A 24,278-nucleotide genomic window follows, 5' to 3' on the forward strand; every position below is an offset into this window, starting at 1 on the left:
GTTGAAGTCACAAGTAGCAAGTCATTGTACACTGTCGACAGATACTGTAACATGCTCTGTTAGATTGATCACACTTTGACACAGCTCATCAAGCAGCAAGGAATCATGGGCTGCAGGCACTGAATCCTAATCTTTCAGAAATTGGAACAACAGAAACTCACATGGTAGGGAGGAAGTTTCCCAATCGGATTTTCCTACTCAAATGTAAATACTGCGTTAGACAACCAGTCCTCTAGCAGCACACTCCACAAGTATGACAATGGCAGCAGTTGCATCATTTCACCCAAACAACTTAAAGCAACCCTTTACATAACATGTTGTTGGTTATTTCCAGCCAAGCCATAGTCACCCTGATGCAATCACATCTGTTTTGGTTAATGCTGGTGACACACTCGACTGCCACCTTCAGTGAGAGGAAAAGGAATATAGAAATGATTGACAAAGCATTATAACAGTAGGCATGTAATTCTGGGTAGGCACCTCTAGAAAATTCCACACTTCAATCCTCCTCTCTCTCTTTTTTTTTGTTAACAACTTCCCGCACGAAAAAAAACATCTAAATAATAAAACATGAACGAAATAAACACAAGAGTTTGATGGAGGTGTGTGGCAGCGTGGGCAGGTCAGTGTATGCTCAAATATGACTGAGGTATGTCTATAAACTGAATCCATTCTGAAGCCGTGCAAGCCAGGACATGACTGAGCTGCAGTTCAGGCAGAACTGTGGAAGTCCTGACTAAGTAATACAGATTTGTTATGCATATCTGCGTCTGAGAACGGAACACAGGGAAAAAGAAATGAGTTACTACAATGACCTCCTGTCTAGCAGCAGAAACTTTTAGGACATTTTATTTCCTTGTCTCTGTGTGTTCAAAAGGCACTCTAAACTTATTTGCACTAGTTTATGATGTGCAAAATAAACATCATATTGTTCGGTAATTTTACATCTTATTACTTAAATTGGATAACAGTGTTTTGGAAATCACATCCTGTTTTCCCCTTATTTTACTGTAGAAGTTAAGAAAAATTGTGATAAAGAGGTAGTAACAATAAAACAGGGAAGCAAAATTGAAATTCTTGGGAAGCCATTAATTCATACATAGTGTGTTAAAAGAAAAATACTCTGTATCACCCATTACCAAAGGCATCACTGTACTCAACATATTACTCATCCAAAAGGTATTTTAAAGACAGTACTTTTGTCTCCTTTCTCGCTGTAAGTGATTATTTATTGTGTCCTGCTTTTCACACTGAATATCATGTTGAATTGACCTTTGTCTGATTCATAATATCCTGCATGAATTCAGTCTTTCCTCCATTTGACAGAATGTGTGAACAGAGGAATGGACACCTATTATTCTGCTACTGAAAGGCTTTTTCTTCCTCCACTTGTTTGGTGCCTGAAAGGGCGCAACGTGAGCCGCCTCACTGTGGAAACCCTTCTTCATGCTGTATAAACCTGTCAAACAGGATATAGTACAGGGAGAAAAATCTCCTGACTGTTACTCTGAAGAACCCACAAAATATTCAGTAAACAAAACTCTGAGTGATAATAGTAGCAATTTGAAGGCCCTTGCTTTCACCCTGATGAAGTGTTGAGTGCTTGTCTTATCCACACATAACAGTATTCTGATCCTGCATCTATAAAAATCCTTGTTAAACTTTACATTAATTCAGTTTTGTAAAAATAAATGCAGCAATGTATTTACAGGACATCTATGAACTTGGTAAAAAAATTTTTTTAAAAATTGTATTTTTAAGAAAATGCGTACAATAACATGTGCAAGTTGATTAATTACGCACTGACACAGATTGGAACACATTTAATGATGACTGATTGTGTATATATGTTTAGTTTCTTTTGGGGTCAGTTATGGGTTTGGTTATGGTTTTCCTTTTGTTCTGCATTCCCTCTAATACCATGGATCAATACTCTGTGCAAGTCAGACCAACATTGCGCACCACATTACACTGAGAAAAGATGAGTCCATTAGCTCTACAAAATTAGCTTTTGTTCAGCCTGCCTCGTACATCTGATGGCAGCAGATCGAGCAGGCTCTCTTCTACTATCAACCCACTGTCAGTCAGCAGGGGACAGTCCCCAATCTCCAGAGGCAGAGACTCCAGGCGGTTCCCTTTAATCTCCAGCCGGACCAGCTGGACCAGGTTGGCCACTCTGGAGCTAAGATACGACAGGCAGTTGTTTCCAAGAGCCAAAGTTTTTAGCTTTTTACAGGAGAACAGCTCCTCTGGCACCATCTCTAAAGAGTTGAAAGCAGCGGAGAGGAATTGGAGGCCCTGTGGGATGCCCACCTCAGGAGGTAGAGAGGTGAGCTGGTTGTGGGAGACATCAAGGTGCCTGAGCTTGGTGCAATAAAACAGTCGAGATGGAAGCTTTTGTAGCTTGTTCCAGCTAATGTCCAGCGTCTCTATAGAGTGCAGCTTACTGATGTGATCAGGGATGTAGGTGATTTTGTTGTGCCACAGTCGGAGCGTCACTAAGCGGCGGCAGTGTTGTAAGCTCAGAATCTCCTCCACAGTGGTCAGTTTGTTTTCTTTCAGGTCCAACTCCTGCAGATTGTCCAGGCTGAAGACAGCACTTGGGATGCGCTCCAACTCACAGCCCACTAACTCCAGTGAGACCAGGTTGGTTAACTTCTTCAGGCTACTAAACGCTTGGATCTTGACACCTTCGTTATAGATGGACAACTTCTGCAGCTGCAACGCTACATCCCCTATACTGGGTGGGATCTTTGTAAGGTTGGAGCGGAGGCTGAGAACTCTGAGAGCTCTAAGCCCTCGGAGGGAGTCCAGAGTGGCACTTCTGGACACCTCATTGGTTAAAGGACCATTCAGATGTAACTCCTCCAGGCCATGGAGGGTGTACATCCAAATAGGCACTTCTTCTAAACTTTCAAAAGCTAGGCGCAGGGCCTTTAAATGTTCCTTGAGGTGGTTCAGGGCAGGCAGCTGGAGCTTTGCAGGGCAGAAGATCAGTGATAACTCCCGAAGAGATTCTAGCTTTGCCACACTATGTGAGATGGTGACGTTTTTAACTTGCTCCAGTTTGAGTGATTCCACTTCAGAGATCTCAAAGACTGTGTCAGGAAGCCCCGGTAACATTAACAGGTGGAGCTCCAACTGGTTATTGGTGTTCTTGGAAAGACGGGTGCGCAGCTTTTTGGCAGTCCACTCATGGTTGAGGTTGAGCTGATGCAGACGACTCTCACTAACCTCAGAAAGAAAGACTGCAAATCTTTTAGAGTAAAGGGCATCATATTGGTCCACAAGGTGCAGGAGGAACGCAAAGTCATTCTTTACATCTGGTATGTCGTTAATACCTGTTTCTAGTCTGACCTGCTCAAAGGAGTACTCCTTCAGAGGCCGATGGAAAAGCCAGTAGAGGGTGTAGATGCACAGAAGTCCATACACTCCCACGAAGCAGATATAGCAATAGGCAAGCTTGGAGAAAAGATGGGCTTTGGTGTGGTTACAGCAATAGATATCAAAACCAGTCAGCTCAGGAGGAACAAAACAGCGCACTACTATCTCAATGTTCGGTACCAGCACTGCAGTGTAGATAATGATTACAAGGAACTTGAAGACCTTCAGTGATGTTTGTAGCACATGCATGACATACAAGATGTCTGCCTCCTCTACATGAGTCCTGAACTTCTTCACCTTTTCAAACAGAGCTTTGGCCTGCTCTCCTTCCTTCTTATCTAAGACAGATGGGGCCGACTGAGACTCTGGCTTCTTTTCTGGATTAGACTTGATAGTAGCGGATTGAAGAAGCCCCACAGTCTCCTCCTCATCTGCTCGTCGCTCTGTGGGATAATTTGAGATGGTATTCCTTCTCCAGCTAACCAGTTTCTCCTCTCCCCTTTCCTCAGAAACTTCACTCAGGGCCCTTGTGGTCCATGGTGAATCAAAACACTTCCCGAGGATTGTCACAAAGAGGTCAATTTTAGAAGATGTCCCAGGGAACTTGAACCAGAAGCTGCTTGCTACCATGAAAATCACAGTGTGGATCACAACGAGGTATGGGAAGTACTTAGCATACCAGTGGACAAACCTCTCATAGCAATAGTGGTTGACAAACACGTATTGGTGGATGTCCAGATTGTTCTTGCGGCCAAACACCTCCTGGATGATGGGGCTCGCAGGTTTGACCAGCGTGTGCTGCAACGTGTCATTCTCCCTGTAGGTTCGGATGTGGCTGCAGTCGATTACCTCGGGCGTTGGGCTGGTGAAGTGACTGGGCAGGCAAGAAATCTTGTCTTGGGTTAGCTGTGGGGAATAGATGCATGAATGAATGATTAAAGTCATGAATCCTTTCTGCATATTAAATGTATATTTGAACTGCCTTATACTAACAGATGACAAATTAGAGTTAACGAGACTTTGAATCTGTGCCAAGGAGCATTGAAGCTGTTCAGAAGGCCCAAGATCTTACTTTTGTTACATGGCTCAAGGAATGGCAATGTTGGACAATAAACCACTTTGTTCCAAACTAAACTATCTCAACAACTATTGGATTTATTGTAATGAAATTGTGTACATTCATGGTCCTCAGAGGAGGAATCCTGATAACTTTGGTGTTCTTTTGATTTTGTCCTCTAGCAACCCTGAGGTTGCCATTTTTACTTTTGGTTAAATGTCCAAACAACTTTTGAATGGACTGCCATAAAATCTGGTACAGATATTCATGGTTCCCAGATGATGAATCCTAATAACTTAAGGTGATCCACATTTATCACTCTTTGACATTTTACAAAACTAAGATGGTGAACATAGGAAAAACATTGTACCCTCACCATGTTAACATTTAGCTCATAGCGCTGCTAACATAGCTGCAGACTCTTGGTCCTTTAATTTCCTTTCCTTTAATTTGTATATGAAAAAATGGCTTGCACTAATTTGTAACAGTAAATAGTACATTTGTTGGGGACTATTTTCATTAATGGATTCATATACATATGCTGCTGTGGTGAGTATTGACAGCAGCAGGACAACGTATATACTGTATGATTACTCAAAATAAAGTACGGTGCTCATGTTCATCACAATAAAGGAACATATCACCCAGGTGTGTTTTCAATATTTTGAGACAACAATGAAGGTGTGTGGCACAGAGGAATAAGCTATATTTCAGTTTATAAGTGTATAAATAAAGTGTATAAATTCTGCCAACAGTGCACAATTGAATACAAAATAATTCTATAGATGAGTTTTTTGAATAAACCAAATTCCGTGCGTTTTAAGACTTTTCAAGACTTACAGATACCCTGTAATCAGAGGTGATAAGCAAACACAGCTTCAGTCTTTACGTTGGTATTTAGCATAGCCTGGGTATTTTAACAGTTAAACTTCTGAACCAGTAAAACTTGTAGTGCCTGTACATGATATAGTTCTTTAGGCAGCTGCCTCAGGGTGCAATTTACTGGTATTCGTTAAGGTGTTTCCTCTGGACTGGTCTTCTGTTGTCAGTAAGTCTATCTCAGTAAAGTTGCACTAATTGCAGGAATGGACTCTTCCTGCTTTTGCTCTTTAATAAAGCAACACCCACACCTTTCTCACAGAGAGACAACGTGTTAACGAAACAACAAGTAGCAGAAGTTACTCTCACATCTTAATCCTGTTGCTTTTCTCCTGTGCTATTTTACTGTGACACAGAAATAATAGTCAGGCAGTGAGAGACACATTAAGCAGCAAGTTAGTGATCTGAATCTGCAGTAAGTGGGTCAGGAGAGACAAGTTAGTTCAGTTACACTGTGTGTTTTCGCCTGACTTGGAGGTCAGATAATGTAGGAATTGCTCTGCTGTGTGCCATAAGACAAAGTGGAGGGTTTGTGGGAACAAAATAACAAAAGTTATTTTGATATGCCACAACAGATAAAAATTATGCAAATGTCTCATCAGGCAGGTTAGGTTGTATTAGGTTAGTAATGGTTACTAAATAGGTTAAGTGGCCTGTTTGTAGATGCCTCACCTGCAAGGTGCACCCAAACACTCCAATCATTAGCATAACAATGCACAGGTACTCTGAGAAAACATCCCACCATGGTTTCAAGACCCGATACTTTGAGTTCAGCTCTGCGCCGAGGTTTCTGAATTCACCCACTGGGATCATCCTGGCTGCTGCTCCACACTGATGAAAGAAACGAGTGGCTGTGAACACTGAGGCTAAAATAGGTTTCCAACACAGTGCAGCCTCTGGAGAACATCTTGTCAAAGGTTTTAAAGTCACATGACACAGAAAGACACATGGTGCACAAACACAATATATTTTCAGGAGTGAATACTTGGGTTCGTTATGTAGACAGCGACTGCATTAGGCATCTGCGGGCTTGAGTGAATAAACAGACTGTTCCTGTGCTGAGGGCGGGTTTAAGGTGGATAAACTAGTTTGACAACAATGTCTGACAAAAAGTAACTCCAAGGAAAGGGTTGCCCGAAATTTCTCAAGGTATTTTTTTCCCAAGAGAATAAGAGTAAAAAAAACCCCAAGAAAGTCCCATAAATACTCAACACCTTAAAAAAACACCACTAGGCTATATCCAAAATAGCCAATTAGCCAAATTTATTTCTGATGTAAAGTGTTTCAAAGTGACACTTAACATGAGTCAACAAGTAGACAAACTACTGCAGCAAACTTCTTCTTTCTAACCAACCACTTTCTTCTTTAATCATCTTTCTAAACATTTCTACTTCTTTGTAGGTAAAAGAAACATTTTAACATCACACCATGAAAGGGACTGGCTTTCACAATAGCTAATTTATATAGACAAATCTACAGAGTCGCATGTACATGTTCTACTGTCCATTAACTTATTAGTCTTTGAAAGAGTTGTAAGTGTGTTTTCACCATCAGCACATACAGTAGGGCTTAAATAAACTAATCTGTGGTATTCAGCTTTAACCAGGTGAACATAACTTACCTGCGCCAGAAGAAGATCCACTGGTGTCCGGTGAGTATCGGGATCGGGACTCTGTTTTTCATGGTTAAAGACGAGCGCACCGGTGTCAAGTTACCTAGAAACAACACAGCACATCCGGACAAGATTTTCAAAATAGACCCATTCTCAACAAGTCAATACAGCAGTTTTGAGTGCTAACTTTACAAACGATAAGAAAATAAAGAGACTTAAAATGTATCCTACTGTAGATTATGGGGACCTCTCTGAATTAATGTTTTTAAATCGATTCAATCACTCGATTTCTCTTACATTATTCCTAGTTGCAACTTTCACTCTATTGTCCTTCAAAAACCTAATTTGACCACAATTTACTTCTTCCTATTCTTTTTTTGCAGGTTCAATTCGTTATGTATATTAATCTATTATCACGTTTTACTATTTTACATTTTTGTCTCTTTTGTTAGTTTCTCTATGATAAAAAGCAAAAAAAAAGAACACTTAACACAAACATAAAAAAATAGAAGATTGTGTAGTAAGTATTTTTTAATGTATCATAATGTATCACTTCTATTGTTGAATCATATGGGTGTTGCCTGGTAAATTTATGGATGTAGACTTCTAACAGTAGTTGACTTGTGTAATGCAATATAAAGCATCTATCTAAAATGCATTAAAAGGATGACAATCTTTTTTTTTATCAAATAAGATGTTACTGCAGCTCAAGCAGTTTTGCTTTGTTGAGGGCTGCAGTAGCGTCTCAGTTTGGCAGGATTAGGTCTTGATACTTTTGTAAGCCCACATAAGCAGGGAAGTTTTCCTCTTGGATAATATAATAATGGCCTATCTCATCCACCTGCCAGGTTCAGTAAGGAAATGAGATGTGTCAGCAGCCATCTTGGGTGGTCGATTAATGGCACAAGTACAAGTAAAGTAAAAACCAAAGAAAAATGTGACTCAGCTGATCGGTGTCTATGGTGAAACTTAAATTGGTGCAGGTGACTTGTTTATGTTACATATGATGAAAATATCCAATACAGTGAACAGGTACAGTTTGTTCAGTATAAAAGAACTTCAGCTCCCTCCAGTGGCCACTGCTTTTTTGTAAACTTGCAACAACTTCATTTCATGATCCAAATGCCAGGACCACAACAGATCAATCCTTCACATTAAAACAAATATTCATGTGGTTAGGGGCTATATGTAAATAACAAGTCTACAGATCAAAACTAACAAATCATTACATGACTACAGTAGTACAATAAACATATATTTTACTTTACAATGTATTATTGTACAGGGCGGTTTTTTTTTTTTTGCTTGAAAAAAAAAAAAATGTACAAAGCAGACCTTAAATATTCTAATTTCCATTCCAACTACTGACGGACAGGAAAAAAAGTCCCTTTCGAAGTGAAGCTTTTTTTTCTTTTTTTTTTTTTTTTTTTTTACAAACATCCAAAATTAGCATTAACAGGCATTCCTACTCAGTTACAATGCATGCGAGTTATTCAAAAACACAACACCAGGGTCCAATTCAATACAAAGCTGATGTCAGTTTAGAGGAACAAGAAAACCAAAAGGATCTGAACAAATAAATAAAAAAGTGAGCTCTGAAATTCTGTACAAGACTTCTTAGAATATCAATGTACAAAACATCACTTAAAAACCTTTGTAGCTTAAATTGCTGTTACAAATACACTTCTTTAAGCAAATTTTTGTCATTAGCATACAATATTTGAACACTAATGCACAAACATGGTCACTTCTGTTTCTGAGGTCTGGTGGATGTGAAAACCAAAGAGTCAACTGCAGGTAGAGGTTCTCAATTGTGTCAGTGATTAGTGTTTTTATAAAACACATTCAGTGAGATGTTTGAATCTAAGTTTTTAAATGCTACAGTATTCTGTTTCCTCTAAACACAGTCAAAACACATTTCTCCATCCTCTTGGCACTCCATATACCAACAGACCCATACACCAGACACGTCTCAACACCCATTTCCAAAAAATTTCACATTTTTTAAACCTACCAGTGGCTGTTAGTGAAAGGACACATTAGTTACTATGCAGTTACTGTAAAGGTCCTGCTTTTCCTGTGCCAACACTTGAATTTGAGACTTTGGGCCTCATGCAAGAACCACTAGATTCGTTTTTAAGTAGCATATACAAGTAACTTATTAGTACTTTAAGGGTGATTTAAGATTTTACTGCCACATTTTGCAGTAAACAAATTGGATTAAGCAGAATAAGTAGTCTTATATACTGACTTTGGTGCACTGATTATGTAATGATCAAACCTTACAATTGTACACCTCCTCATTAAGAGGTGGCATAAGTCAGGTTGAAATGAGAAGTTTACAACAAGTTTGTGCAGTGAAGAGAGCTTGCTGTATCTGACTTGGAACATATATGAATAAGCCTCACAGAGAAAAAGTAGGAGAGGTTTAGGACAAAAATATTAAAATGTTCTTGCATGAGGCCAATTGTCTTGTATAAGCTTCATCTTGTGGCTGTCTGGGTTAACTTCTACAATTTCTATACAACACACAGTGACTCTGTCTGTGCCTTTCCAACACAAGCACCTAGAGACAATATACTGATGACAGTAATGCCCACAGGCATTGTAATGGCACTTTGAACTCTACTGCCCATACTGAGTGACAAATGCTACTTTTTTGTATTGTTTTTTACATAATGGGATCATTTGATTTTTTTTCCCTCCCCTCAGATTGAACTTTTCCAACTTTTCCCCTGATGACTATGAGCCCATAAATGGCCCTTTTTTGAATGCAGCCCTTTCCTCCCATGGCTCAACCCTGGGAGATGATGGTCCGACTGAAGACTTCAAATGCCAGATGTGAACACGGATGGACTGAGGTCCATGTCGGATTTGGCGAAACACAATTCATCACAAACAAATTAATCAAATTTCTGCTCTTGGAAACTGCACTTTTAAAATAAAGTGTTACTCATTTTGTGTTGTTTTTTTTTCTTTTTAATTCACATCAAGTGTAATATCTAGAACCAGTGAGGCAGCATGTGGGTTTTCAGCTCACTTCTGTCTCTAATCGGTTGTGAGGGTCCTTATTTTGATTTGGGAAGACAGAGTTGAGTTCTGGGGTGCTCATTTGTATATGTGCATGTGTGTCAGGGTCTAGTGAGGAGCTTCAGGGGCCTTTGCTGAAAGGCCCGCTGTGCCTCTGATTGTGGTGAGAGCAAAAACCGGAGTTGGCTGACTGATAGGCCGGGGATGCTGCACCACTCTCCCTCTCAGACTTTTGACAGGTAGGCAGTTCTTTCTGGCAGGGCTCCATGGTAACGGCCACGCCCACGCCGCTCCGCCCTGACGTCATGTGTGTCACCTCCGACCAGGTGTCCGTCTCTGGGTCGTAACACTCCACGCTGTCCAGGAAAGTGTTGCCATCGTAACCTCCTGTAAACGTAACATTGACATTTTGTTTGGTGACTTTAGTTTTGCTCAACAGAGGTTTATGCTCAGAGCTTCCTCACTTTGACTTGCCAACCACAGGTGTGAACAATAGCGTTAATAGTGATGGCGTTATGTGTAGGGATGACACGATACCAGAATTTCACAAGTCAGTACAGATACTAATGAAATTCCACAATTCTCAACACCAAATTCAATCCCACGGCAAAAAACAAAAAACAACCAAGGCCGCTACACACACAGTGTGCTAACACACACACACACCTCCACATAGTCAGTGTGCCATTATTAAAACACAGTGCCTCTGGCCTTGGCTGTCGCTGGTGCAGGGGTAGGAAAAAAAAAGAAAAAAAAAAAAGAAGACTTTCTTCAATGAATAAATCATCCAACTTGTTGACACAACATTAACACTCAAAAACAAAAATAGATAAATAAATATTCTTATTAAATATATGGTGTTAGTTGGATTGACAATAGTTAGTTGGCCATTACCCCAATGTCCAAAACACAGGTGGTCAAGTTATAAGACTAAAATGTGCTCGCAGCAAACAGGAAACAAGTCAGTGGCTCTACAGTACCTACAGTGAAATGTATTTATTTATTTTTACTATAGTTTGGTGCTTTGACTCTCAGTAGGCAGTTTCTAGTTACATTACTACTCACCCAATACATAGATGCGTCCATGTAACGCAGTGACTCCCAGAGCACTGCGCCGGTGCCTCATGGAGGCAGCAAAGCTCCATGTATCAGTTTCCACATCATAGCGCTCCACTGTGTTCAGCTGGTTGGTGCCATCGTAGCCGCCCATCACGAAGATGTGATTCCCCAGTGCACACACACCTAAAGAAATACAGGTCAAGATTAGTTTATGTAGACATCAGCAAACAGTGGAAAAACCTTCAAGCATATGCTAGAATTTGTAAAACTCCTACACGATACATGATTGTATAGTAAAAGATGAACCCTTCTAATGTACCAGCATCTTTGCTTTGACTGACATTATGGTCAAAAAGAATACAGATAAAAGTATTTCCACATTACTTACTCTGTCAAAAAAGAGTTCTCAATTAGATATCTAAATATCGTAACACCAGTTCATGCATGTGATCAAGGACACGTGAGAATATACCGAACTCATTCCTCCTCTGCTACCACTACACCTGTGTACAAACTACACACAAAAGCTTCTGAGCTTCATATTGAGTGGTCATAGTAAGATCTGGGCATTTGTGCCTTTAGTGGACATTTTCTGTGGTATAACACAGGCAGCAAAGGTTCCTGCAGGAATCAAACCAGTGGCATTATGGTTATGCTTCATTTGTCTTTATTAACTGGCTACCAGGACCTCCTTCCTGTCTGGTTTAAATCCCCCTTTCGATCTCCTTAACACGAATCAGAGGGCCTGCTGAAGCAGACCTTACATATACCTTTCAAAACCACGTATGAAACCTTGCACAGCCATTTGTGAACCTTCCAAGCAGACTGTACTGTGGAGACAAGTTTTTCATTTAGAGTATTTCTTACTTACCAGCTCCAGAGCGGACAGTGTTCATGGGGGCCATGGTTTTCCACTCGTCCCTCTCCGGGTTGTAGCATTCACAGGAGCTGAGCCGGTTTGCCCCGTCAAACCCCCCCACAGCGTAAAGCAGGCGGTTGATGACGGCCACACCCACACCGATACGCCGTGTCAACATGGGGGCTACCAGCTGCCACTGGTCCCTTTCTGGGTCATACCTGCACAGAAGAACCAACATAAATCAGTTCGTTTTTTTAATTTGAACTTTTCTTCAGGGTTTTCCCTGTTTTTCTCAACCAAGCAGTAGAATTAGTCAATGCTGCATCAATGACGAGAGTGTTCACTCAGGGTTTCACTCAAAGTCAAAACTCTCTTGTTTTATTGAATGGAAGGTAGGTACTACTTCTGGAAACTAAACTGTGCAGCACAGATTCATTTGTATGTGCGTGATTCTACTGTAATGAGTCAGTCCACAGGCATTCAGACAGGTAGGGCACATTCCTTTTTCAGTCATTGTGGGCTGCCTGGTTAATAATTGCTATTTGTCACTGCTCTCTGTCTGTGTCATCTCAAGACTAAAGCCAGAGTTTGGGTAAATTTTCAACCATGAATTATGATCATTTACATAATTCACTGTTTCATAGACAAGCTGACTGGTTAAGGCTTGTGTCACAGGTCTGGATTTGAGTCATGCCAACACAGTAGGGAAAAATTGTTAGATGCATGTTGGTGGGACATGTCTCTTATTCTTCATTAAAATAGATGTTGCCGGCTCATTGTCCAGGTTAATTGTCCAGCGACTTCTCTTTTTTGCCATGGCATCATTTACAGTTTAGTCTGAAACACAAAATGTTTTCCAGTAGATTAAAACTTCCTCATTGAAGCTTTTAGGAATTAAAATAGATTAAAAGGAAGTGGAACAAAACCAATTATTTTCCAGGAAGTTACCTGATCAGAGCATTGGCCTGTGCTGTAGGGCTGTCCCAAACGATTATTCTTTAAACGATTAATCTAGCGATTATTTTTTCGATTATTCGACTAATCTAACGATTATTTTTTTTATTAACCTAACAGTAATTTTATTGCAATTATTTTCCAGTTAGTCATTTAATATAACAATTTGCCCCGTCCAACACACACACACACACACACAAATGAAGATGCACTTTGCAGAGTCTGCAGACTACCGCACTGTTGGTGTCAAGATTAAAGTATTCCCAAACTTTGGAGGACCGTGTGCGAGCCTTTTTTGCCGCGTGTTGCTCCACACGCTCCGTCGTACTGCTGGTAGATGCCGCCATGTTGTTCAAATAGATTACACAGACGCAAATCATTCACGTAGTCAATGACTTCAATTACGTCACCGCGTTGTCCCAGCCCTTGTGCTGCGCTTGTATCCGGGTAAACCAAAGACGATGGATATAAACGGTCCCATTAGAAAGTTCTGGTTTTGTTCTATGAACATTTACCCTGTGTGGTTTTACACGACGCATCGACACTAAAATTCCACGTCGAATAATTTTTATAATCGGCAACGTCGATTACGTTGGATAATCGTCCCAGCCCTACTGTGCTGTAAGTCATACAGTATATCCTACTGTTTATTATTGGATCAATACAATAAGGAAAACCACAGAAACAGTTATATTGACATTCATTTTAAATCAACAGCCTTTAAAAACAACCTGGCAAAAATGAAAGCACACTTGCAGCACACTAAAAGCAGATATAGCTGTTGCTAATTAAAAGATAATTTATCATTATAAACAATGAACCAGGCTGTGGCAATACAGGTAACACTGACACTACGTCATTGGATTTGGTCTGTTCAGGGGAAAAAATGAAGATAATAATATATATAATATATAAAATAACGTAAGCCATACCCTTTAAATGCCCGACTCACTCACCTTTCAACACTATTATGATGAATGCACCCATGTGATCCACCAACTGCATATATCATGCCATCAATGACACCAACTCCGATTCGGTTCCTAGGCACGCTCATTGGCGCACACGGCACCCAGCAGTTGTTCATAGGATTGTAGCAGTCCAATGCATTCGAGTCCATGTTGCCATCAGGCGCGTTGTTTCTTCCACCAACAGCGTAGAAAAGCCCACTGATCACACAGGCTGCCAGGCCACTGCGGGGTACCTGCAGGTCAGCAAGCCTTAGCCAGCCTCCTGTACAGGGATTATAGGCCTCCAGGTAGCTCAGAGACTGACGGAAATAACCCCCTGCTGTGTAGATGAGCTGCGGCACCTTGGGAGTTCGGCAAGAAATGACTTTGGTGGGTTTATGGAGGGTGAGGTCCTGGAAGATCTGGGCCAGGTAGTCTTTACACTGGGGATCCCAGTCCAGAGACTGGAGCTGGGCCTGCAGGAAGTTGGGGGTGAGGGAATGGCAGCGGACAGCCTGGAGTAAGGCCTGGACGTACGGTCGCCGGTTCTCCCGGTCGTAGCGCACCCAGGCCACACATGCCTGGAAGACTTCGGACTCGCAGCGTACATTAAGCTCATCCCGGCTGATGAGGGTGACCAGCTGACAGTGAGACAAGTTGAAGAACTCCTCCTGGGTCGCCACCTGGAAGCAGGTGTAGGGATAAAAACTTTTAATCAGTGTTTTTACAACCAACAAGCTGAGCTCTGATCAATTAAACATAGAAAAACGTCTATTAGTCGTGAAAATATTTGGTATTAGGTAATAAAAAAGAGGAATTTAAACAACTATGTTGAGGAAAGGAGACTAAGATTCAGAATAGGGATACAATTTAGGATTATTTTTATTATCACTTAATCTGACCATAATTTTCTCAATTGACTGGTTGATTGTTTGGACTGTAAAAAAAAAAAAAACAGAAATTAGTTACAAATGCCCATCACCATCTCCTTAAGACCATGATCACATCTCAGGATAGTTTGTTTTGTCTGTCCAGTCCAAAACCAAGAGATATTCAGCTTCACTATCACATATGACAATGAAAAGCAGCAAATCCTCATAGTAGCTGGTACCAGAAAATTGTGGTAGTTTTCTTGTGCTGATTCATGTTCTGTCTATCAATTAATAGATTAATAGACTAATCATTTCAATGTCAGGACAACAGTTGTATTATGTTTAACACAGCTGTCTGTAAAACAGTGACTGAAAACTGTTTAAACAAATCCAACTACTGCCAAAAATAATTCAAAACATTCTGTGACACTCTGGTCAAATGTCAAGATTATCTGGGAGATAATAGAGGAAAAACATAAGACTTATTTAGACTGGCACACCGACTAAATATCCAGGAAATCCAAATCTTTGGAGGGGCATGTACGCATCAAACATTACACGATTTGCGTATAACTTTTGATAAACACAAAATAGTTTTCCAAAAAAAACTGTTGTCATCCGGGTTTACCTAATTTCTTTATATCAAAAGACATGAGACTAACCCAATGAGAGATATTATGCAGGGCATATTTGACTCAGTGCCCTGTCTAACCAGCTGCCGCTCTGTCTGTCCTTATCAACGTGTCAGGAATCAATATTAAGTTTTTGTTTCTTTGTTGCACTGCATTGTACTGTCTTCTTTTGGAGTCAGGTATGCTCCAACCACATGTAAACCCACACACACCACTCTTCGTGACTCACAGCTTGCATTCTTGATAATCAATGTAAGCAGGTCTGAAGAGAAAAAAAAGCCAGCCAGCAAAAAACCACAGCGGAACAAGTGAAACAGCCTTTACTTTACACACAAGTCCCCTGGTACAAATAGTAGCCTACTATAAAAAGTGAAACTCAGTTTCCTTTTTCAGTTATGAGCTGTGAAGGTACATTTATAATGTATCACTGTTGTAGTAGTTAAATATGATTGATTATTTTATATGACTTTTAGATTACATTACTTAAGCTGCTGCTATGACTTTTTAAATGAGCATGTCATTGCCCTCAAATTTAGTCAAACCACAGTGTTTTTTCCTGACTGACCAGGAAAAATATGCAACCAAAGCTGATCTATGACAGTAGGGAACGATCACTAAATGATGCCAAAAAATTCAGACAACTCATTTGCTGTTAAGAAGCAATTACACTGCTAGACGGAGCAGCTCTTACTTTCATGTGCACCTGGTACAGCCTGACTGATACCATGTCTGTTCATAACAACAGGCAGCTTGCCAAGTTTCTTCCAAATCTTGTGACTCCAGTCCTTTCAATGCAAAGTTTGGTAGTGTAATGGTTAAGATGAATACCGCATAAGTACAATGTTTCTCAGTTGGGTACCTTTGTTGCACGTCAAACTCCTTTTTTTCTCTCTCCTCACATTTCCTGTCTGTTTCTACACTGTCAACTATCAAAAGAAGGCAAAAAACAAACTTACAAAAATGATTACAGACAAAACAGAGGAGCTTGTTAGAAATAACTGTCTGATATTCACCTGGCTGAAATTCATGTAGATGTACTCTCGGGCCTTCTGGTGGAGCTCTGTGCAACCAATCTGCTCAGCAAAGCTGGCGATGCCAATGGCGTTGCTCGGGTCGAGCTGCTGGACCAAGAAGTCGCAACAGGCCTTCACCACGCTGTCTATCTGGTACATGACAGCGCCATTCATCACGTGGATCACACACTTCTCGCCCACAGAGATGCTGGCTGTGTAGGCAAACTCTATCAGCCTGTCCATAACCTGAATGGGTGAAGAGGACAAAGGATTGGGGGAAGGTGACGACAGAGTACAGGGAGAAGAAACGGGGTGAGGATAGAAGAGAAAGTTACTTGGAGAGAAAAGGAGGGGGAATAACGCTCTATTTAACTGCCTATTCATTTCTCCCTGGAAAGTACAGACAGATTGGCATCTCATAAGCTAACAAGTGGTAGATACTGTGTCCATGTGTGTATCTATGTGAGCTTAGTAAACCTCCAGGGTAAGTAAGAGAGGTCAAACTAAGTGCACTCTGCCAAGTCTCACAGTACTTTTCACTGCAGTAAGATCAGAAGTGCAACTTGTCTCAATCACACAGAAAACCACTGATGATTCAAACGTTTTGTTTTTTTAATTTAATTAGAAGAACATTTACAACTGAAACTCCTTGTTGTAAGGATGATATTACCATGGCAAGAGGCTGAGACCTTTAATTTAACCACTGGCTTATACTAGAAGAATAAAAAAGTGGTTTTATTAGCATTTTGTAGTTGTGACAGTATAGTGGAAAATGTGCCAATAAAAACACCTTTATGACAGCCATAAGTCCAATCACTTCTTCTTTGATGAGACCCTGAATCATCCTTAATGGTAGTGAGTGTGGAGATGAATGGTGACTGAAATAGTATGTCAATTCAAATAAAGCATCAAATAAGAATAAGACATCTGACTCACCCTGGGGTGAATCCCCTCGATAGGCACTAACTCCATACCGCACTCCTTCAGCCCATTGGTGAACATGGCCCTGAAGACCGGGGATGAGGAGGCCAGCACCACCTTGTGAGCCACGAAGTCTACCGCCTCCAGGTCTTTGTAGCGCACGCGGAGTGTGACGTCGCACAGCTGGCGCTCCAGACGCAGCTCGTTCATGATGGCGAAGGCAGCTGCTGTGTGGCTCTCTAGCGTGTAGCTGAAGACGCGGTGGCCGTTGCGCGTGGACGGAGTCACCAGCGCTTTGCATTCTGTCAGGCACTCTGTCATTTCCTACCCTTTCTCCTCCTCCTTAGTCTCTTTCTCAAGAACAGCAGACACTGTTATGGAGCATCCTTGCACCACATGCAGGCATGGGTAAAATAAAATAAAGTCTCTCCTGGGTACGCCTGGTTTTTGTCTGTGTGGAAGAGTTCACGTTTAAATCGGTTTTATGTGGACATGAGGATTTCCTTGCTCTGTTCAGTGCTTGAGTCCAGCCATACTGCTCATTACGGCATTATTAGAGACTACAATGCGAGCTGCTACTCATGGCTGGGTGTGCTGTAACATGTCGTGGTTCCAACATAATCAAAATGTCTTTGAGTTCAGGAGTCGAGCCGAGAGCAGAATTGAGTTAGAGAATAATAGGCATGGAATATTTCGGCGACAGTAAGAACTGAACAAGTGAAAATACTGAAACAAACCTCTTTCAGCTCAACTGTTTGTGTCGACAACAGAAGTGTTTTTCCTTCCACTCTCGGTGATGTCGACAGAAACTTGTCAATCAATCCTGACAATAAAAACGGTCTATTACAATACGCGTCTCTTCTCTAGGGAATCGTCTTTTTTTTTAAGGTTTTTGTCACCAAATTTATTTAAAGTGCTCAAATGTGTTCAATAGAGCAATTCATCTGATAAAAAATAAACAGATTTGAAGATTAACGTTTGTGAAATCTGGGGCAGGTCTGTCCTGCATATTGATTTCTCTAGAGAGGAAAAGGAAAAAAAAAATCTGATTTACAGCTTCATTTTAGAGAGGTAATAATTAAATCTGCCTTCAGAGTGCTTCGCTTCTGCTGAGAGCTGCAAAGTCAGAAACTGTAGATGAGGCAGCGGAAGCGTTGTCGACTGAAAGGAAAAAAAGAAGCTTGAGTGCCAAAAGTGTCATAAGGGTAACTTGGAGCCCTTGGGAATGAGAGGGGTGTTCAGTGGCTTTCTCCGGAGACGTCTTCCTTGAGGTTTCCCAGCTAAGGAATTTGTTTGCACTGCTGTGTTTACTAGGAAGCTGTTGGCTCAGCTGACAACTGGGGGGGAAGAGGGAGAAAGAGACAGTGAGTTTTTATGTATATTCGTTGATTATACACTTTAATAAGGCATGGAAACATACAGTTTATAAACCCTGTCACTGTTTAAATCTTTGTATACATCTACTAAATGCTGACTAATACATTGTCTCGTGTAGGAAGTGGCTCAGCACCAATCTCTTTCCATCAACTTACACAACACAAGTTTAACCACTGTGTTCTACCTTACGTCATGCCTGTCACACCCATGGTCTATTCTTCCTGGTGCAGTTCACTGGGGTCAAGGTTTCCTCCTTGTCATGATGCTTATGCCATTTTCTAGTCATGATGACAGCTAAAAAATCAGATTCTTTTCATCTTTGATTGTTAGGTGTTTCTGGTAAGAAGATGATTGAACCTCTCAACATATGAAAAGAAGTTTGAAAAACTTGTTGCTTCTACAACTAAACCCAGAAGCAAATTTAAGAGCATTGCATTACTTAAGAATCTAAATATCAGCAAAAAAATTTGAAAAATATGGCATAAATTGAATGTATAGAGAATAGTGAGGAAGTAATGCCCATTTTAAAAGGACTCAAAGGGGTGACTCAAATTAGACTTTAATTTAGCTGGCCAGCATGACTGAGTGGTTATACTCTGTCCTGTGACCAATCCAGCTGGGGGGCTGGAGCAGAGGGAACGGTTTGCACAACATCCCCCAATTCTCACTAACAACAGACACATGCAAACGTATCAACACAAGCTTCCAACAATTTAACCAACAAACATCATCTTTCAATCTGCATCAAGGGCCACTTTCACTTGGAAAAATCAGGAGCAGCGAGAGATAGCTATGCAGACAAGTTTGGAAATAAATACTTCTACTGGGAATATGTGGGCTCAGAAGGAGAAGAACATTCACACTGTTGCACACCATTAAAATAACCTGGACGGTTGCTACAAAGTGAACACCTCTCTTTCCTGTCAGTCCAACTTCTTCTTTTCAGAATATGAACTGACTGTTACAATAACGGGCTCTAATTGTCTAATGTCTTATGGAGAAGAGTCAGAATTACTCAGCAACAATGTCACTTCAGAGTTACATAACAAAGCACCCATAAGTTGTGCACACAGTAACCGTTAACCTGAAGTGGTGATAAGAGGACGCAGTGCTCAGGCCAGAATGTATGGCCTTGTTGCTTTCCAATCTCCCAGGAGGTTACCGAGTAATTCCTTAATCAGTAAGGATGAGGAAACAAAATATTTGTTATGTCTAGGCATTTTTATCTTATCCAAAGATGGTGGCATGTCAGTGGCCATCGAGTAGCTCCATGAACGCAGTCAGCCAGCCAGCAGTTAAGCCTGCTGTAATATGAAACACGCCATGATTCCCATTTACTGCTGTGCTCATCTCCCTCCAGGTTTCTGGGTAAAATAGTTTCACAGCAGAACATATTGCTCAACTCGCTTGCTCTCGGAGGCGGTCAGAAACTGCTTGCTGACAAACAGGCTCGCAGAGTCTAAGTTGGTACCTGCAGCATAGCTCTGCAGTTATTCCGGTACCGATAACAACATCACAAATGCTTCTGATACTACCTCAAATACCGAGTATGAACAAGTATGCAAGTTTATGCACCGATCTGATACCATGTAATTTATTAATAAACTTTATACTTTGACACTTGGATAAAACAGCAGTTACAAAAAATCAATTATTCGCCTCTCTAAAACAGTAGCTGCCAGTGGCTGCGCAGTGCTACTTCCTTTGTAAGCTACTGTTTTAAAGTGGCGAAGAAGAAATTATTTCTGGTAAGTAGTGTAACGTTAGCTGTAAGCAAGGCTTTAATTTCGAGGGGTGGCACAAATGTAAGGATAACTAGTGTAAGTTATTATTTATTCCTGGATTTATTTATTTTTCTTGACTGACAGTCAAATTAGATAATAAAAGAGAGATTCCATGGCATTCATGTATCTGTTCATGTTTTACAAAGGGTTTAACCTGAGGCATGCCTTACAATGACAGCAGTCATATCACATCCATACAGGGTTAGTAGTATACAGCTAAACAAACAGGTAGTTTGGTCCAAACCAAAGATATTGGTAGGAAGATATTTGTTGTCAGCTCCATTAGAGCTGAAATGATAAACTGATTTATTGATTAACAGATAATTTGTCTACTTTGATGAACAACTCATTGTTTAAATAATTTTGTGTGTCTGATATGATAGCAGTGTGTCCTTCTTTTGGTTTTGGTAGATCACATTGGGCTCCAGGAAATGGTGACTGCTGCTATTTCATAAACATTTACAGCTGTACCTAACAATCACTTCCAGTATCAATTTATCTGCAGAGTACTTCCTCTATTAAATTGGAATAAAAATGGCCATCACAATTCCCTAAAATCCTACAGTGCTGAAGTTTAGATTACAATGCTGTTACAGTGATGTTGACAAGAATGATACACAATAGAGAAAAATAGCAAATCCACACAAACTCAAATATTTTCTTGAAACATGACTTAAACAATTATTCAGTAAAGTTGCTCATTAACTGTCTGAATGTTTGCTAATTGATTAATTGACTAATTGTTTCAGTTCTACAAATGATTAGTCACTTACTCTTGGAAATAATCAACAGATTAATCAATAATGAAAATAATTCTTATTTGCAGCACTACATTAAACACATCTAGACTGGACGTCTATATATACATATATATATATATAAAAATTGGAAACATCAGTGAGAACAGTGAAACCTATGACACAACACTCAACCTCATACACTCTCACAGTGTGATTGTTCCTCAGTACTTGAGGACTTTCTGTAACACCTCCAAAGACCCCTGATAAACCCCGCACCTCAGTTTGGGAACCACCGTTCAGGCCTGCAATCCTTGGATGCCATTCAGCAGGGATTGCACAATAACTGGAGTGACTAAAACTTTAAAGTTAATAAGAGTTGCAGCTCACAGGAGACATTACACAGCAGTGTACGCAATTTTTAAGGCTGCAAAGCAAAAAAAAACGAGGACGAGCCAAGAGTAAAACAAACAGTGTTTAACATGTTTCATGGACATTTTGGCAAAGAGCTTTCCTCGGTGACTCATCCTGAACTCTTCACCGAGCAAACAGTGGAACTGGATGTACCAAAACATGACCCAGAAGGGAAGCCAGTCCTTACATAAACCCAGGTGGAATTAGATTTCCGCGGCATCTAGCTAACGTGAAGAGCTTTCACACAAAGCCCCCCGGTCCAGTCACTAGTTATATACACTGATCATTTCTGCGCTTGTTTTGATCAAAAATAAACCAGAGCGCTGGCATGCACCGAAAATAAGGGTAACACAGGTGAAGCAGGCTTGACTAAATCCTCTGTTTGGTCTGCGACAAAAGTGAACTCAATGTGTTCATGACAAAGCACCGGAGACACCACAAATAACAAGTTAAATGTTTCGGAAATAGAGCTGACAGCGAAATAGGCTCCTAATAATAGACAGCAGCGTAACGGCTGTGATCCGACCCGAGCTCAAAAATGCTAACAAAGCGATCTCCAAACATTTCTCTACTGCCAGCCGCCCCCTCGCTTTGAAATCTCCACACAATACAGCTTGTATTAACAATTGCTGGCTGCTAAATGTGTAATTAAAGAAACTCACGTAGTCTACTTCAAATCCTCCATCGCTGTCTGCCGACTGTCGAGCTGTGCGCCACATAGGAAGGAGGGGGGGAAAGCTGTAACTCACCGTGACTAAGCATTGTACCGGCCTCTTCTCGCTTTCACAATAAGAGTCCGCCTCCACGGCGCTGGACCCGCCTCCGTTGAAGAGTAATGGCAGTGACATTCGTCCCGAGGGAGGGGGCTCTTATTGAGAAGGAGCTCTCAGAGCGAAGGAAAAACAAGGCCGATAGTTGGCAGAGTGCCATAAACTGTAGCTTTAACATCAATCAAATCTGCGACAAATTAAATAAATACCACCGACGTGATAAACGTGTAGAATGTGACTGGTACACTTTGTAACACGTCGAAGGGGATATGCCGTCATGTTAAGTAAAGGTTCATCTCAAACTATACAAGGACAAATTCAGTTACATCGCTTTAAAGCAATGTGAACAAATTTTGAAATGTCAATAGGAAATTACAAAAAAAGCTATTGTTGAATGATGTGATGTGAAAAACATAATGGCGCTCAAATGCCCTCTAATAACCCTATAACTCAAATTGCTTCCTCATTTGTGCAGCTCACCTTGCTTGTTAATCTTCCTTCCCCTAAACATCCATGTTTGTGAATGGCTCCTTCAGTACAAAGCAGCTCCCGAGCAATCTGCTTGCTCCGGTCAGGTGCTGACAGACCAGCAAGTTTTTTCCCTTCTTGCAAAATACGTAATTCAGGTCAATACGACAAATTATAGCCTCTATTCTGCTTAATAGCCACAAGGTGGCACCAAAGCCTAATAGTGACACTGCAGGTCTAAAGATCCACTTTGAGTGACTAGCTCAAAAAACTTGTTCCCTGTCTCGAGGAGGTTACGTTTTCACACGTGTCTGTGTATTTATCAGCAGGATAACATACTGAACCGATTTGCACCAAACTTGGTGGAGAGATGGGGCATGGGCCAGAGAAGAACTAATCACATTTTGGAGCAGAACCAGATCATATATTATGAATTTGATTTTTTTCTCTGAAGTCTGGTCCATGTGGTTTGACGTTGGCCTTCGTAAGAGTGAACTTCTATTTGTCAAATTAATGAGTTTTAATCATTTGGAAATGAACTGCCAGTAATTGTATAGTACAAAATATTTCAGCTTTGATGCCCCTATTGCCAGGATTCACAGTTGATTACATCAAATAACTCAAGCTGTGATTACATGTCTACTCCCTAAGGCTAAATGAAATAGATGATAAAGCATCGACAGTCATGATAAATCCTTGATATGATATGACAGGCCTTGAATCATCCTTCACTTATAATTCCCCAGAGTGACTCTGCCCTTACTATGTGTATAGTTATAGTCAGAGGAATTAGGTGAGGTTAGCCTTGGGACACCACATAGACAATCCTAGACAAGTGTCATACTGTCTGTCTGTCTCTCATGCCTCTGGGAGGTAAAATCTGCAATCATATACAGCTCTGAGGTCATTTTTGTGATTTACTTTTGTATACAATACCATCTTCTCTATCTAATAAAGTAACTACCCAAGCCAAAGCTCTGGTAGGTGTGGAGCAAGGAGCAGTGCAGCATGCATCTGTACATCTGTAATGCAAACTTGTGTGTGGGATTGTCCTTGGTGAGCATAACAAATGACTTATGACTTCTACTTGTCCAGTTTGTTGTATGATTTCAGCAGCAGGAAGGAAGCTGGAGGACAGGAATGATTCCCTGACTTGCTGACCCCTGTCAGCACGCACAGTGATGGTGAATGCAGCCAACATCTGGAGGAACATCTGCACCCATACAAATCATATCAAAGGTGTCCCAGTGCCTGTGGTACCAGTTATTGTAGGTAAGTATGTCTGTGGGTCACTGAAGATTAAATCTAAAGTGAAAAAACTATATAGTTTGTCACGCTGCCTGTTTGGTAACACTAGACTTTGTAGCAAATGGATGTGTGCCTTTGCACACAGTCAGCTTCCTCTGAGAGGTGTGAAAATGTACCTAAATAGATTACCTTGGTTATAGCAGTATTTGCATTAGCTAAAGATTGCCAAGCAAAACTGTTCTTATGTTTAGAGTCAGA

The 24,278-nt window shown here is 40.8% G+C and overlaps 2 protein-coding genes across 4 annotated transcripts; both read right to left on the bottom strand.

Moving 5' to 3' along the window:
• Window positions 1-833: 833 nt before the first annotated feature.
• Window positions 834-7,015, bottom strand: LOC111237669 (volume-regulated anion channel subunit LRRC8E-like). Of its 2 annotated transcripts, XM_022766853.1 has the most exons (3): window positions 6,942-7,015; window positions 5,993-6,151; window positions 834-4,290 (listed from the first exon to the last, which is right to left on the bottom strand). In XM_022766853.1, the coding sequence occupies exons 2-3, from the start codon at window positions 6,131-6,133 to the stop codon at window positions 2,005-2,007; spliced, it is 2,427 nt and encodes an 808-aa protein (XP_022622574.1). In that variant the 5' UTR covers window positions 6,134-6,151; window positions 6,942-7,015; the 3' UTR covers window positions 834-2,004. The 2 variants fall into 2 exon arrangements, with proteins under 2 accessions (XP_022622574.1, XP_022622576.1); XM_022766855.1 differs by lacking the exon at window positions 6,942-7,015 and having other exon boundaries at window positions 6,063-6,148.
• Window positions 7,016-7,450: 435 nt separating this feature from the next.
• keap1 (kelch like ECH associated protein 1) lies at window positions 7,451-22,896 on the bottom strand. 2 transcript variants are annotated; one of them, XM_022766860.1, is made up of 7 exons: window positions 22,785-22,896; window positions 17,238-18,559; window positions 16,302-16,547; window positions 13,791-14,467; window positions 11,893-12,098; window positions 11,028-11,204; window positions 7,451-10,349 (listed from the first exon to the last, which is right to left on the bottom strand). In XM_022766860.1, the coding sequence occupies exons 2-7, from the start codon at window positions 17,541-17,543 to the stop codon at window positions 10,084-10,086; spliced, it is 1,878 nt and encodes a 625-aa protein (XP_022622581.1). In that variant the 5' UTR covers window positions 17,544-18,559; window positions 22,785-22,896; the 3' UTR covers window positions 7,451-10,083. The 2 variants fall into 2 exon arrangements, with proteins under 2 accessions (XP_022622581.1, XP_022622580.1); XM_022766859.1 differs by lacking the exon at window positions 22,785-22,896 and adding an exon at window positions 22,197-22,260.
• Between the last annotated feature and the right edge of the window lie 1,382 nt (window positions 22,897-24,278).

This window comes from Seriola dumerili, unplaced genomic scaffold (genome assembly GCF_002260705.1).
Source record: "Seriola dumerili isolate Sdu_G_001 unplaced genomic scaffold, Sdu_1.0 BDQW01001087.1, whole genome shotgun sequence".
Lineage (NCBI taxonomy): Eukaryota > Metazoa > Chordata > Actinopteri > Carangiformes > Carangidae > Seriola > Seriola dumerili.

What these genes read in the sequence shown, in the direction of transcription:
- keap1 (XM_022766860.1), bottom strand. Translation starts at nt 17,543, where the DNA reads ATGACAGAGTGCCTGACAGAATGCAAAGCGCTGGTGACTCCGTCCACG. An exon ending in TCTACATGAATTTCAGCCAG is followed by an intron (nt 14,468 to 16,301) that starts GTGAATATCAGA and finishes ACCTGCTTCCAG; the next exon opens with GTGGCGACCCAGGAGGAGTT. An exon ending in CATCATAATAGTGTTGAAAG is followed by an intron (nt 12,099 to 13,790) that starts GTGAGTGAGTCG and finishes TCTTCTGTGCAG; the next exon opens with GTATGACCCAGAAAGGGACC.
- LOC111237669 (XM_022766853.1), bottom strand. Translation starts at nt 6,133, where the DNA reads ATGATCCCAGTGGGTGAATTCAGAAACCTCGGCGCAGAGCTGAACTCA. An exon ending in TGTTTGGGTGCACCTTGCAG is followed by an intron (nt 4,291 to 5,992) that starts GTGAGGCATCTA and finishes TATTCCCCACAG; the next exon opens with CTAACCCAAGACAAGATTTC.